Genomic DNA, 15,287 nt, shown 5'->3' on the forward strand with positions numbered 1-15,287 from the left:
TAAGCTTGCTTCCGCATCTACTACCTTGCCTGACCTCACTCTGGTCCGCCAAGCAGGAGCTCAGAAGAGGTAGCCCATAAAAACTTTGTGAAAGACTTCTTCCGGGCTCAGACTCTGGAGAGCAATCTCCTCTGAGCCTGCCGGCATAATAAACGTGAATTCTCCAACTTTCCCAGTGCTCACTTGGTTTCTCCCTGGGTAAAAGAGCTGAAACACTGCAGCCACAGGGCTGTCGCTAGAGCTGATACGCTGCAGCGCAGGGCTGTTGAGCAGCTGCCTTAACAAAACCAAGTGGGAAAACATTTCAAAATGCATAAAGTTAAAATATTTTCCTTTTGACTTCTTTTGTAATTTTGATTGGTCTAGACTGAAATTAAACAATAAAGCAGTGCCTTATAATTGATGCACATGTTGGCTAAGCCCCAGGATCCTGCCAGTCCTACAGTTTGTTTCCCAAGTACCTGTTAAATTGTAGCAAGTTTGCAGATTCTTTGACCACAGCCTTTCTCAGAAATCATCCTAGAGATGCTTTTACAAGAACTCTGGAAAGCGACCTAAGAGGCTTCCTTACAAATGAAAAGAAACAAGGGTAGTTTGAGGAGTACTAAGGGAAGAATTTAAAAATTATTGTCAAGCTTTTTTGGGGGGGGCGCACCCACTGCACAGAAGAGTGACAGGACCACGGATCGAATCCAAGCCACAGGTAAGAACTATGCAGCAGCTTCAGCAATCTGGGATCCCCAACCCACTGCACAGGGCCAAGGATCAAACTAGCCTCCGCGGCAAACCGGACCCTTAAAGCACTGCGCCACAGCGGGAACTCCATCGGCTTTTAATTTGCCTTTAAGTTTCACTTTTTCTGACAAGAGACCAACCTTGCGACATACCCTGATTTCTGCAGCCTCTGGGAGCAGAAATCAAGAGGGAAATACTAAAGTGCAGTCAATGTGACGACGCAGGGTCTGCGAAGAAAGGACTGCAACACACCGAGAAGACCAGCTCTGGGGGGGCGGGGCGCGGGGCTCGGGTCGGGCAGCGCGCGCAGACTCGGAAGTCCCGCCCCAATGTTAGCCCTCTCTACCTTTGGTTGGTTCTCTAGGTGGGAGGGGCTGTTTTGGCGGGCAGTCGTGACGTCACTAGCCCTTGTCGGGTTGCTACAGCACCGCGCCAAGGTTAGGCTTTTGGGTAGATGGAAGAGAGGGAGGGGCGGGCTCAGAGCGCCCGGAAGGGCTCGCGCGCGGCCCCCGACAATGGTAAAACGGAAGTCCTACTCCTTCGGAGCTCCTCGTCCGGGCGGAAGAAGCGTTCTTCCTCTAGCGGTGGCTGCGTAGCTGCGCGCCTCTGCGGTCTGCGGCTTGGCTTCCGGGAGCTACGGGAGCATCCTCACCTGGTAAGAGAAAGGAGGGGAACTTGGCGCGTGCCTCCTGCGGGGGCCAGAGAGCCCACCATCCGCCCTGCCGCAACGGCTGTTAATGCTGGGAGCAGTCAAGGTTCATTTGTTTTCATTTCGGACGTTTGTCTTAACATGGACAAACACACTTCCTTCCACGGTCGTACTGTTTACCTGACCCTCAGAACACTTTTTTGCTTTAAAGACATTTGATGTTCCCAGTCTCTGAATTCTGGTAGGCTACTGGGCATAAAATTTAAACACAAAACTTAATTCGCTTTCTCCGAACTTGGGCTGTAGATGAGGATTCTTTCTCTTTCAGGTGTTGATGTTGATTGAATATGCCTTTTTAGCATATTAAAATGGCTGTACCCAAGGACGCCATCCCTTCATTGTCGGAATGCCAGTGCCAGATCTGTGTGGAAATTCTATTTGAGCCTGTGACACTCCCTTGTAACCACACGCTGTGTAAACCATGCTTCCAGTCGACTGTCGAAAAAGCAAATTTGTGCTGCCCCTTCTGTCGCCGCCGAGTCTCTTCGTGGACTCGACACCGCACCCGAACAAATTCTCTTGTCAACATGGAACTGTGGAAGATAATTCAGAAACACTATCCAAAAGAATGCAAGCTTAGAGCCTCTGGGCAAGAATCAGAGGAAATTGGTGAGTAAAAATCCAGCTTGTTCATTGTCTAAAAACCAAAATCTTTTAAAAAGCGAATCATCACTAGTCTTTTTTTTTTTTTTCAAGGATAAAAAAAGAAAATCTGGGTTAGTATTTGTCCAAATTTTTCACATCTTTGAGTTTAATGGGCCCTAAAATGTTGGTTAAGGTCACAATGGCAAGATTTGGTTCATTGTTTTAAGGCATAGGCTTAGTTTGGTCGGTGTTTGTTGGGTTAAAAATGAAAAGAAAACCAAAAAAAAAAAAAAGAAACAAAAGAATTACCTACTAGGGTCTTAAATTGTGTCGAAAGTTATATAAATAGTCACAGATGAGCAACAGTCAGTATGGCAGCAGCAGAAGTAAGGAAACTGCTGGATTCCTGTGTTAATATTTTTTTTATTTTCAGTTACTTTTCTCTAACTTTCTTGCCTATACATCTCCATTCATTTAGTTCTTAAGCTTTCAACAAGCCTAAAATAGCTTTCTGTGGCCAGTTTCCTCTAGTTCAGTCATTTTTATTCAAAGCCCTCCACAGTGTGGACTTAACAACTCTTCATTTTGCCCCCAGACTTTAGCGGCTTGACCACTTATGTGGTCATTAAGCCCTGCAGTGTTTCTTCTCCAGGCTTAAATGTGATGTGGATGCTCTGGTGTACTTGCTTTTTTTGGGAATTCTTTTTATTATGGTAAAATTTGCCATTTTAACCATTTTTAAGTGTACAATTCAGTGTCATTAATTACTTTCACAGTGTTTGGAAACTGTCACCACTGTTGCCAAAACTTTCATCACACCAGACAACTTCTTTAACCATTAAGCATCCCATTCTCCTTACTCCATCCCACTCCTGCTTTTCGGAGTTTCTAATCTCTGTGAATTTGCTTGTTCTAGATAATTTATGTAAGTGTATTCATACAGCGAATGATCTGTTGTGTCTGTTTTCTTTCACTTAGCATAATGTTTCATGCCGCCTTCTTTTTCTTTCTTTCTTTCTTTCTTTCTTTCTTTCTTTCTTTCTCTTTTCCTTTTCTTTTCTTTTCCTTTTCTTTTTTTTAAAGGGCCAAACCTGTGGTATATGGAAGTTCCCAAGCTATGGGTTGAATCAGAGCTGCAGCCGCCTGCCTGTGCCACAGCCACAGCCGGAGCAATGCTGGATCCAAACTGCATCTGCAACCTACTCCACAGCTTGTGGCAACATCAGCTCCTTTAACCCACTGAGTGAGGCCAAGGATCGAACCTGAATCCTCATAGATACTACTCGAGTTGTTAACCCACTGAGCTGCAACGGGAAGTCTACCGCGTTCTATCTTTATCAGTACTCCATCCCTTTTTATGGCTGAATAATATTCTACTCTATGGATATATTGTATTTTGTTCCTTCATCCATTGTTGGACATTTGGGTAGTTTCCACCTTTTGGCTATTTCAATAGTACTGATATGAATATTCATGTGCAAGTGTTTGAATGTGTTTTCATTTCTTTTGTGTACATATCTAGGAGTGGAATTGCTGGATCATATGGTAATTCTATGTTTAGCTTTGTGAGGAACTGCCTGGCTAGTGTTTACCATTAAAATTGCCATTGTTTTCACGAGTGCCTTTAGACTTGGGCTAATCCATATTCTGTTCATTGTGAAGTCAGTGTCTTTGAGGGAAATCTTTGGAGCTCTCAGTTCTTACTGCCTGCCTTTTTTCCCTGGGCAAAACATCTGAGCCACTGCTCTCTAGCTGGAAGCAGAGACTACAGCTTATTTCTCTTTGTTGGAACAGGTCAGTGCATAGGCATGCTAGTTCTGGTCTCCTTGACTCTTCTAGAACTTTTTTTGCCCTATGAGTGGGCTGTAATGAGGGCAGTGGGGTCCCAGTTTCTTCTTGCTGTGCCTGAGTGGGAAGGGAATGGAGGAGGGAGCCCATGGTCAGCTCCACTCAGCTCTGCAACAAGGACTGAGCTGGAAGCCTTAAGAAGTGCTGATAGTCTGCCCTCCTGGAGGGATGCTATCTGGGAGCTGGGGAGACTAGGAGCCTTGTCTTGGCCACACCCACTTGGAGTGGAGCTTGCCTCTTGTTGAGTTTGGTAGGGGGAGAGCAGGTTGTGGCTGAAGTGCTGCAAATTTTTACTTTTCTTACTGAGCTTTAGTAGTTTTGGGGTGGGAGGGAAGTATTTCTTCTTTTGCTCTATGCTCATAGGACAGCTTCCAAGGGCCTTTAATTCAACCAGTTTTTAATACTTTCTCCGGTTATGCCTGTATTGTTGAAAAAACAGGTGTGTGAGCTCTCCTTACTCTGCCGTTCTGGAAGTTGATCCTCTTCACTTTGCTTTTCATGTAGATTTTATTGAAGTATAACATACATGTAAAAATGTGCACATCATAACAGTGAATTTTCAAAGTGAACATGTCTATGTAACCAGCACATACTGATTACTGTGTTGTATTGATAGTAAATAGTGAAAAATTTTGTGTTCTCTTTGGCTATTATGAAGAGTGCCATTGTGAACATTTTTATACTTGTATTTTGGTGAACATATGTCTACATTTCTGTTGGATATAGGGTGGAATTTGCGGGTCATAGAATGTAGATAAAGAGTTAAATCCTTTTCTGTGCTAATGAGAATATGTCCTTTGATTAAATCTCTAGCTTTGTTCCTTCCCAAACCTAATGAGGGTAAGACTATCAATGAGGTTACTAAGTAGCATTGCTTCTGGTAAATATTATCCTGATTGAAAATTGCCCCACTGGAGTTCCCTTCGTGGCCCGACATGGCTCAGCAGAAAAGAATCTGACAAGCATCCATAAGGATGCAGGTTCGATCCCTGGCCTTGCTCAGCTGGTTAAGGATCCTGCATTGCTGTGAGCTGTGGTGTAGGTCACAGATGTGGCTTGGATCTGGCGTGGCTGTGGCTGTGGCGTAGGCCAGCAGCTACAGCTCCAATTCGACCCATAGCCTGGGAATCTCCATACGCTGCAGGCATGGCCTTAAAAGACCAAAAAAAGAAAAAGAAAATTGCCCCTCAATTGGGAGGAATGATAGTACTGATTGGGATACTGTGCTTTGTGCTTCTCTTGAGTGTAGTGACTGTGGTAACTGGGAACGTTCCTTGTGGGGAACCTGTGCCTGTATTGCTGCTACAAAAGATTTTGGCTTCTGTGGAGCAAGGGTTACCTGGCTTTCTTGCTTTCATGCTGTTAGATTGATGCCAAATGTGGCCTTATGGTCCTTTTCTGGGTTTGAATGTTTAGTAGAGCCTATGACCATCCCTTGGTGGGTGTTACAGGTACAGTAAGCCTCAGGAGATACTGTCAAGCTGCATCAAAATGGTTTTACTAATTGATGTTGCTACCAGTAGTGTATGAGAGTTGTAGTTGCATCACATCCTTGCCAACACTTGGTTTTTCCTTTTCTTTCTTTCTTTTTTAAAGAAACTTTGGTAGAATACTTTTTTCAGCATTTTATTATGAAAAGGTTTTAATATATGGAAAAGTTGAAAGAATTTTATGGTGAAATCTCACATACCCATAATCAGATGCGACAGTTAACTGTTTGTTGTCGTATGTCTTTTCATCTATCCACCCATCAATCTTTTTTCCATTTCCCCTTAAAGATATATACAGTTAGAGATCATGATGAGCTTATAGCTGGAGTTCCCATCATGGCTCAGTGGAAATGAATCTGACTAGTATCCATGAGGATGCAGGTTCAATTCCTGTCCTAGCTCAGTGGGTTAAGGATCTGCTGTTGCTGTCAGCTGTGCTGTAGGTTGCAGATGCGGCTTGAATCTGGTGTTGCTGTGGCTGTGTTAAAAAGACCAAAAAAAAAAAAGTTTAGCTTATAGCTTTTTTCTTCCAATGTAAAATTTACATATAGTTGAAATGTACAAATCTTTTTTTTTTTTTTTTTTTTTTTTTGGCTGCACCTGTGGCATGTGGAATTTCCCAGGCCAGAGGCTGAACCTGCACCACAGCTGTGATCCAAGCCACTGCAGTGACAAGGCAGGATCCTTAACCCTCTGTATCACAAGAGAATTCCTAAAATATGCAAATCTTTTTTTTTTTTTTTTTTTTTTTTTTTTTTTTTGCTTTTTTTAGGGCTGTGCCTTTGGCATATGGAAGTTCCCAGGCTAGGGGTCGAATCAGAGCTACAGCTGCTGGCCTACGCCACAGCCACAGCAACACCAGATCCGAGCTACTTCTGTAACCTACACCACAGTTCACGGCAGTGCCCAATCTTTGATCCACTGAGCAGGGCGAGGGATCAAACCCGCCTCCTCATGGATGCTAGTTGGATTTGTTTCTGCTTCACCACAATGAGAACTCCACCATGCAAAAATCTTTGATGCAAGGTTCTTTTACTTAGTATAATGTTCCACATTCATCCCTGTTGTGGTTTATTTTATAGTAGTTTATGTTATGGTTTATATAATTTATTTTCATAGTAGTTTATTTCTTTTTAAGTATCATTCTGTATTTTGTTGGTTGTTCTCCAGTTCGTGGTCCCAGCTTTTGGCTATTATGAATAAAGTTGCTGTGAAGACTTTTTTTTTTTTTTTTTTTTTGTCTTTTTACAGCTGCACCTGCGGCATATGGAAGTTCCCAGGCTAGGGGTCGAATCAGAGCTGTAGCTGCCAGCCTACACCTCAGCCACAGCAATGCGGGATTTTTAACCCACTGAGCAAGGCCAGGGATTGAACCCAAGTCCTCATGGATACTAGTTGGGTTCATTACCACTAAGCCATGATGGAAACTCCGCTGTGAAGATTCTTATACAAGTTTATTTTTGTGGTCATGTATTCTTTTTTTTTTCCCCTTGAGCAAATACTTATGGGTGGAATTGCTCAGTTATAGAGTAGGTATACATTTGATTGTAAAATAAACTACAGGGAGTTCCTGTTGTGGCTTAACAGGTTAAGAACCAGACTAGTATCCATGAGGATGCAGGTTTGATCTCTGGCCTCTCTCATTGGGTTAAGGATCTGTCATTGCTGTGAGCTGCAGTGAAGTTCACAGATATGGCTTGGGTCTGGTGGTGCTGTGGCTGTTTTGTAGGCCAGCAGCTGCAGCTTTGATTCCACCCCTAGGCCGGGAACTTCCATATGCTGCAGGTGCAGTGCTAAAAAGACAAAGAAATAAATTACCAGATCATTTTCCAAAGTGGTTGTATTATTTTCTAATTGCGGCAACAATGTACACACTTTCTGGTTTCTGCACATTTGTGTTAATTGTAACAAAGTATATAGGTTGGGTTGCTTAAACAGTATAAATTTATTTCTCAGTTCCCAAGCTGGGCCGTCTAAGACCAAGGTGCTGGCTAATTGGGTTCCTAGTGTGGGCCCGCTTATTATGTTCTCACATAACGAAGAGCTAACTAGCTCTCTGGTATGTTATAAGGGTGCTAATGCCATTGTTGAGGTCTCTACGCCTCATGACCTCCCAAAGGCCCCACCTCCAGATACTATGACATTGAATTAGGGTTTTGATGCAAATTTGGAGGGGATCCTTCAGTTAACTTAGAACATTTTTACCAACATTTGCTATTACCTATCTTTTTCATTTTAATTGTTCTGATGGATTTGTAGTAGTACTATCTCCTTGTAGTTTTAATTTGTATTTCTCAGGTAACTAATGATGTTGAGTCTTTTGTTTTTCATTGGCCGACCATTTGTATATCTTCCATGGAAGTGCCTGCTTGAATCTTTTTCCCTTTTTCTTCTCTTCATATCATTGAGTTGCAGGAGTTCTTTGGGCTTTTTGTTTGTTTGTTTGTTTGTTTTAATTGCCTCACGTGTGACAGATGTTCCTGGGCCAGGAGTCAAATTGGAGCTGCAACTCCATCCTATGCCACAGCTTGCAGCAATGCTGGATCCTTAACCTGCTGAGCCCCAGTGGGAACTCCAGGAGTTCTGTGTATGTGTTTGTTATATATCAGTACTTTGCCAGATATGTTTTGTGAGTATTTTCTGTGATTTGCATATTCATTTTTAAAACTGTGTCTTTTGATGAGCTGTAATTTTTAATTTTCATGAAGTCTAATTCATAAAGTTTTCTTCTTATGGCTGTTACTTTGTGTCCTATCTAAGAAGACTCTGTATAGGAATATGAAAATATTCCCTTTTTTTTCCCTAAAAGCTTTATAGCTTAAGCCTTATATTTAGGCCTATTGTCCATTTCAAATTAAGTTTTGAATAGTGTGAGATAGAGGTTGAGGTTAATTTTTTCCTTATGAATATCAGTTATTCCTATATCTCTTGTGGAGGTTTTCCTTGTGTGGATCTCTTCTATTCCATTGATTGATTTGTTGATTTTAATGTTAAATCACAGTGTCTTGATTACCGTAGCTTTATGGTACTGAGATAGACTGGAACCTGGGACTCTTTATTGTAGTACTTGCACCTGGACAAACTTCGCCTCCAGCAACAAATGCCAGAAAAATCAATAAGGGACTAAAAATAACTACATGCGTGTACACTTGGGGCAAATTGTGAGCAATACAATACAAAAAGGCCAAAACCCAACGGCCACTTTTTTTGTTTGTTTTTCTTTTCAAACCACTATTTTCCCATTTATTTTGGTCAGGAAACAGTCCTATTCTTCAAAGGCCTGTAGATTGACTCCCACCGACCCCCTCCCCCAACTGCTACTTTTGAGGAGCAAAAGGAGGGTATTATGCATGATCCTTGTACTACAGCACCACCAATGTAGTGAGCAGATCACCTACCTAACCTACCCCTCAGGGAGCAAACAAGGGTACAGGTTAACTTGTTCTCACTCCCTTGTGTCTGGCCTCTTATCAATTTCTATTGATTGAATACTCCAAGAGCCTAGGCCAGTAATAGTAAACCTCCAAGGCACACAGTGGTAGTTCTCCAACTGTTTCATGTTTACTTTGAGTATTCTAAGTCCTTTCTAATTCCATGTAAATTTTTTAATCAATCTGTCAGTTTCTACTGAAAGCCTTGTGGGAGTTTAATTGTGGTTGCATTGATGCTAAAGATCAAATCGGGGAGAATTGACAAAATAACATACAGAGCCCTCTACCCATGAAAATAAATATTATATCTCTCCATATTTCTCTCAGTAGTGGTTTGTAGTTTTTCACTGAGGTTACATTACATATTGTTACATGTAACATAACAAAAAGATAGATTGAAGTCCATACTTCTGAATGTGAGCTTATTTGGAAATGAGGCCTTTACAGAGGTGATCAAGTTAAGGCCATTAATGGATGGGCCCTAACCCATTATGACTGGTATCTTCATAAAAGAGGAAAATTTGGAGTTCCTGTTGTGGCTCAGTGGCAGTGAACCCGACTAGTATCCATGAGGATACAGGTTCGGTCTCTGGCCCCACTCAGTGGGTTGAGGATCTAGCGTTGCTGTGAGCTGTGGTGTAGGTCGCAGACACGCTGTGGCTCTGGTGCTATGGGCTATGGCATAGGCCAGCAGCTGCAGTTCCAGTTTGATCCCTAGCCTGGGAACTTCCATATTCCTGGAGTGCAGCCCTAAAAAGCAAAAAAAAGGGAAAGAAATAGTTCACAAATAGCAAATACTTGCTGCATGTAGATACTGGAAGCATATTAAGGCAATTTAAATTTGTTGTGTCTTTGAAAAAGTTACTAACCTTAGTTTAGATTTATCTGTGCACAAATCAGTAAACTTTAAAAATCTCAGTAGTTACATTAAAATTTTTTAAAAAAATTACCATTCTCTGCATGCTGTAGAGTAATTAAGCATCTTCTGTAAAATTGCATGTTCCTTTCCTTTGCCCATTGTTGTAGTGTGTTTATCTCAATGTGTAGAAGTTCTTGTTATATTCTGGATATTAATTCTCTATTGATTTATATATTTGCTAATAACTTCTTTCTGTTTATTTTAACTGTGTGATGTTTATCCTTATATACAAGTTTTGTTTTGGGATTTCTGTTTTTTGTTTTTGTTTTTTAGGAAATCTACCCTATCTTAAGATTTTGAATTTATTGCTTATATTTTCTTCAGTTATTTATAGTTTCCATTAATATTTATTTATTTATTTATTTGCCCTTTTTTTGCCTTTTCCAGGGCCATTCCCACGGCATATGAAGGTTCCTAGGCTAGGGGTCGAGTCGTAGCTGTAACCTCTGGCCTTTGCCAGAGCCACAGCAACATGGGATCCGAGCCGCGTCTGCAAACTACACCACCGCTCAGGGCAACGCAGGATCCTTAACCCACTGAGCAAGGCCAGGGATCGAACCTGCAACCTCTTGGTTCCTAGTCAGATTTGTTAACCACTGCACCACTCGCCACTATGGGAACTCCTAATTTTTTTTTTAATTCACCTGGAATCTGAGTGTTGTACAAGATAGGCATCTTTTTTTTCTTCTGGGAGTTGACAGAACTACTCTGCTTGAGAAATGATATATCCTCATTGCATACTGTTGCCCTAATGAAATGCTTGTTTTTCAGAGCCGTTTTGTAGTTTTCATTTTTTTTTTAACTTTTTTTGTAATAATTTTTTTTAAGTATAGTTGATTTACATTGTTGTGTTAGTTTCAGAGCTACAGCAAAGTGATTAAGTTATAAGTATACATATTTTTTTCTGATTCTTTTCTCATATAATTTATTACAAAATATTGAGTATAGTCCCCTATGCTTATACAGTAGATTCTTGTTGGTTATCTATTTTACATATAGTAATGTATGTATGTTTGTTTGTTTGCTTTTTTGGGCCACACCCGCAGCATGTGGAGATTCCCAGACTCAGGGTTGAATCAGCTGTAGCCGAGGCCTATGCCATAGCAAGATCAGATCCGAAATACGTCTGCGACCTACACCACAGCCCACAGCAACACCAGATCTTTAACCCACTGAACGAGGCCAAGAATTGAACCCGCAACCTCATGGTTCCTAGTTGGATTCATTTCCACTGTACTCCCAGTGTATCTATGTTTTCAACTGTTTCTTTTTTTTTTAATGTGCTTTTCAATTTAAAAAAAAAAAAATTTTTTTTTTTTTTTGACTCTGCCTGTGGCGTGTGGAAGTTCCTGGGCCAGGAATCAAACTCAAGCCACAGCAGTGACAAAGCTAAAGCCTTAACCATTAGGCCACCAGGGAACTCTTTTAACTGTTTCTCGATAGCTATGTCAGTATCATCCTTTCTTAATTTAATTCTTTTTAATTATATGTTTTGAAATCTAGTATAGTAAATCCTTTTTCATTGTTTTCTTTTCCTTTTTTTGCTTTTTAGGGCCACAACTGCAGCATAAGGAAGTTCCCAGTCTAGGGGTTAAGTTGGAGCTGCCATAGCCACAGCAATGCCAGATCTTAGCTTTGTCTGAGACCTACACCACAGCTCATGGCAATGCCAGATCCTTAATCCACTGAGCAACGCTAGGGATCAAACCTGGATCCTCATGGATACTAGTCAGATTCTTAACCCACTGAGCCACAGTGACAGCTCCCTCATTGTTCTTTTTCTAAATTATTTTAGCTAGTTTTTATTGTAAGTACGTATAAAGTGATTTACTTTTTATCATTTTGTGTAATGTAAAATTTACATAACATAAAGTTTACCATTTTTAAATATACAGTTAAGTGGCATTAAGTACATCATACTGGTGTGCAACCATCTCCAGAACTTTTTTATCTTTTGCAATTGAAATTGTGCCCATTACACGATAGCTCCCCAATTCCCCCTCCCTCTAACCCCCTTTTACTGTTATTTTAATGACCTCTTGGGCAAGAGCTAAGTGTATGTATTCATATGCCATTTTGAACCAGAAGACCTCTGGCCTTTCTTTTCAAAAGAAATTTCATAAAATGATATTGCAATAGCTGTTAATAATTACACATTTATTTTAATTTTGCATTTTGTATTAATACAGGTTTAATGGAAAAGCAAAGCAGCTAGCCATAGAATTCTTTGTTGCCTATAATATTATTTTCTTTCTTGATCTTAAACAGTTGATGACCATCAACCAGTCCGCCTATTAAGTAAACCTGGGGAATTAAGAAGAGAATATGAAGAGGAGATAAGCAAGGTAGGTACTCTTTTTTGGAAAAATTCTCTGCTGTATTTTTTATACATTTACTATTTTTATTAAGAAATATTGCATACGACGTGGATGAAACTAGAGACTCTCATACTAAGTGAAGTAAGTCAGAGAAGGACAAATACCATATGATATCACTTATATCTGGAATCTAATATATGGCACAAACGAACCTATCTACAGAACAGAAACAAATTCATGGACTTGGAGAACAGACTTGTGGTTGCCAAAGGAGAGGGGGATGGACTGGGAGTCTGGGGTTAGTAGATGCAAACTATTGCATTTAGGGTGGATGAGCAATGAGATCCTGCTGTATAGCACAGGGAACTATATCTAGTCACTTGTGATGGAACATGATGGAAAATAATGTGAGAAAAAGAATGTGTGTATGTGTGTGTACATGTGTGTATATATGTGTGTGTGTGTGTATGACTGGGCCACTTTGCTGTATAGCAGAAGTTGACAGAACATTGTACGTCGCCTATAATAGAAAAAAATAAAATTGTACACACAAAAAAAATTTGCGTGTGTACTAAAAATATTTGCATGTGTACTAAAAAGTTCAGAGAAGGATTGTCAGTTATTAATCATTTTTAAGGTAGAGGCAGAGCGACGAGCCAATGAGGAAGAAGAAAACAAAGCCAGTGAAGAATATATACAGAGGTTATTGGCAGAGGAGGAAGAAGAAGAAAAACGACAGGCAGAAAATAGGCAAAGGGAGATGGAAGAACAGCTGAAACGTGATGAAGAGCTGGCAAGAAAGCTAAGTCTTCAAATTGTAAGTTTTAAGAAAAAACTTTGGCTTAATGTTCCTATTGCTTTGAATGTGTGATTTTAAACAATCTAAAGAAGTGTTCACCGTAACTAGAAACTATTTCTGACATATTTGCTCTCCTTAACATTTTTTGGAAGGAGTTCCCATTGTAGAGCAGTGGAAACAAATCCGACTAGCATCCATGAGGACTTGGGTTTGGTCCCTGGCTTCATTCAGTGGGTTAAGGATCCCACATTGCTGTGGCTGTGGTGTAGGCCAGCAGCTGTAGTTCCAGTTCAACCTCTAGCCTGGGAACTTCTTTATGACTCAGGTACAGCTCTAAAAAGCAAAAAAACACATATCATTACATTCTTGCTCTAACCCAAATATACTTAAAAAAAAAAAAACCTTTTTTTAATACGTTTAATAACGTATTAAAAAGTAAGTTTAATTATGTAGGAAGGCTATTGAGTGAAAAATGCCCTTTCCCCCTCTCAATTCTCTACCCTCATTTCTGTTCCATTATATCAGGGCTTTCCCCAAAGGTGAGCAGTATTAATAGTTTCTTATGACTTTTTTTTTCCACCTATAAAGGATGTATGAATAACACTTTTTTCCTAACCTTTTTCACTCAATATTTCTTAAGACATTTTTTTATTACTACATATAATCTATCTATAATTCTTTTTTTTTTTTTTTTTTTAATCTTTTTCGGGCCTCACCTGAAGCCTATGGAAATTCCTAGGCTAGGAGTTGAATTGGAGCTTCATCGCAGCTCATGACAATGCCAGATCCTTAACCCACTGAGCAAGGCCAGGGATTGAACCCACATCCTCGTGGATACTAGGAGGGTTCATAACCCACTGATCTGGAACTCCCAGATCACTTTTTGAAAGTGAAGCACATTAAATTCTTTTTTTTTTTTTTTTGGTCTTTTTGCCATTTTTTTGGGCCGCTCCTGCGGCATATGGAGGTTCCCAGGCTAGGGGTCTAATCGGAGTTGTAGCCGCCGGCCTACGCCAGAGCCACAGCAACGCAGGATCCGAGCTGCATCTGCAACCTACACCACAGCTTACGGCAGCGCCGGATCATTAACCCACTGAGCAAGAGCAGGGACCGAACCCGCAACCTCATGGTTCCTAGTCGGATTCGTTAACCACTGCGCCACGACAGGAACTCCTAAATTCTTAAGTAACATATTAAACCTGTATTTTGTTATTTTGCTATAGTTAAATTACTGCCTAGGGGACAGGAATTAAAGAAGAGGTGATAGAGAGTTCCCGTTGTGTTCAATGATAACAAACCCAACTAATATCCATGAGGATGCAGGTTTGATTCCTGGCCTCGCTCAGCAGTTTAAGGATCCAGCATTGCCATGAGCTTTGGAGTAGGTGTAGGTCCTGGATGCAGCTCAGTTCTGGCGTGGCTGTGGCTGGCAGCTGCAACTCTGATTCGACCCTTACTCTGGGAGCTTCCAAACTCTGAGGGTTTTTTGAGGATGTGGCCCTAAAAAGCTAAAAAAAAAAAAAAAAAAGAAAGAAAGACCAAAGGATACCATGGGACCCAGCGATTTGAAAAAACCTGTCAGAATCACTTGGAGTTCTTTTATTTATATAGTTTTTGTCTTTTTAGGACCGAACCCTCAGCATATGGAGGTTCCCAGGCTAGGGATTGAATCAGAGCTATAGCCGCGGGCCTCTGCCAGAGCCATAGCAACTCAGGATCCAAGCCGCATCTGCGACCTACACCACAGCTCATGGCAATACCAGATCCTTAACTCACTGAGTGAGGCCCGGGATTGAACCTGTGTCTTCATGGATGCTAGTCATATTCATTTCTGCTGAGCCATGACGGGAACTCCTGGAGTTCTCTTAAAATACAAACTCCTATACCTGTTCTAAATCTACTGAATCAAAATCTCTGGGGATGAGGTTAGGGAATACCAATCCCAGAGGCATCTAGGGAAGTCTGATAGGTATTCAGTTTTCAGAATCTCTAAGTTAAACAGTTCCTCTGCTTTCAAACAAATATCTTAAAATATACTTATCAAAATGAAGTATATACAGAGAGTTTGTTTTTTTTTCTCTCCCATTTTTGAAAGGCCTATCATTCATAATAATATACCCAAATTTTAGATTGTATGCTTTTGGGGGAGAGCATGTGGAAGTTCCTGGGCCAGGGATCAAACCCAAGCCACAGCAGTGAATAACACTGGAGCCACAAGGGAACTCCTATATGCCCTTTTAAAAATATATTTCCTTTTAAAATGTAAGTGGAATAGCTTTGGAATGGTACACAACTGGGAAATTAAGCAAGAGACAGACTAATAGCATAACAAGTGGATTCTTCTCATTTTCTCTTAGGATTATAGGAGCAGATCAATTGATATTTTAGAATAATTTTTGTTTACTTGTAAAAGTTTGGTGGTCCAAGGCCAAATGTCTAACCACCAAGTATAT

General features: G+C 40.7%; 1 protein-coding gene across 8 annotated transcripts in view; it reads left to right on the top strand.

Annotated features, from left to right (window-relative positions):
• Positions 1–1,255: 1,255 nt before the first annotated feature.
• The window catches only part of RNF168 (ring finger protein 168), a 33,589-nt gene continuing 19,557 nt past the window's right edge, over positions 1,256–15,287 (top strand). For 3 of the 8 annotated variants that reach the window (XR_014824604.1, XM_084990823.1, XM_084990826.1), the window contains exons 1-4: positions 1,256–1,390; positions 1,713–2,053; positions 11,986–12,066; positions 12,677–12,852. Coding sequence is in view for 7 of the 8 variants with exons in the window: in XM_084990823.1 (XP_084846949.1) it covers positions 1,753–2,053; positions 11,986–12,066; positions 12,677–12,852 (558 nt within the window). In the remaining variant the exon portion in view is untranslated. Of the gene's footprint in view, positions 1,626–1,712; positions 2,054–11,985; positions 12,067–12,672; positions 12,853–15,287 lie in introns of all 8 variants that reach the window. The other 5 variants (XM_021070157.2, XM_021070159.2, XM_084990825.1 and 2 more) reach the window with 3 other exon arrangements.

The sequence above is a fragment of the Sus scrofa genome, chromosome 13, assembly GCF_054392235.1.
Source record: "Sus scrofa isolate SSC_HxYL_T2T_F1_AM1 chromosome 13, Sscrofa_HxYL_maternal_Yorkshire_Landrace_v2.0, whole genome shotgun sequence".
Lineage (NCBI taxonomy): Eukaryota > Metazoa > Chordata > Mammalia > Artiodactyla > Suidae > Sus > Sus scrofa.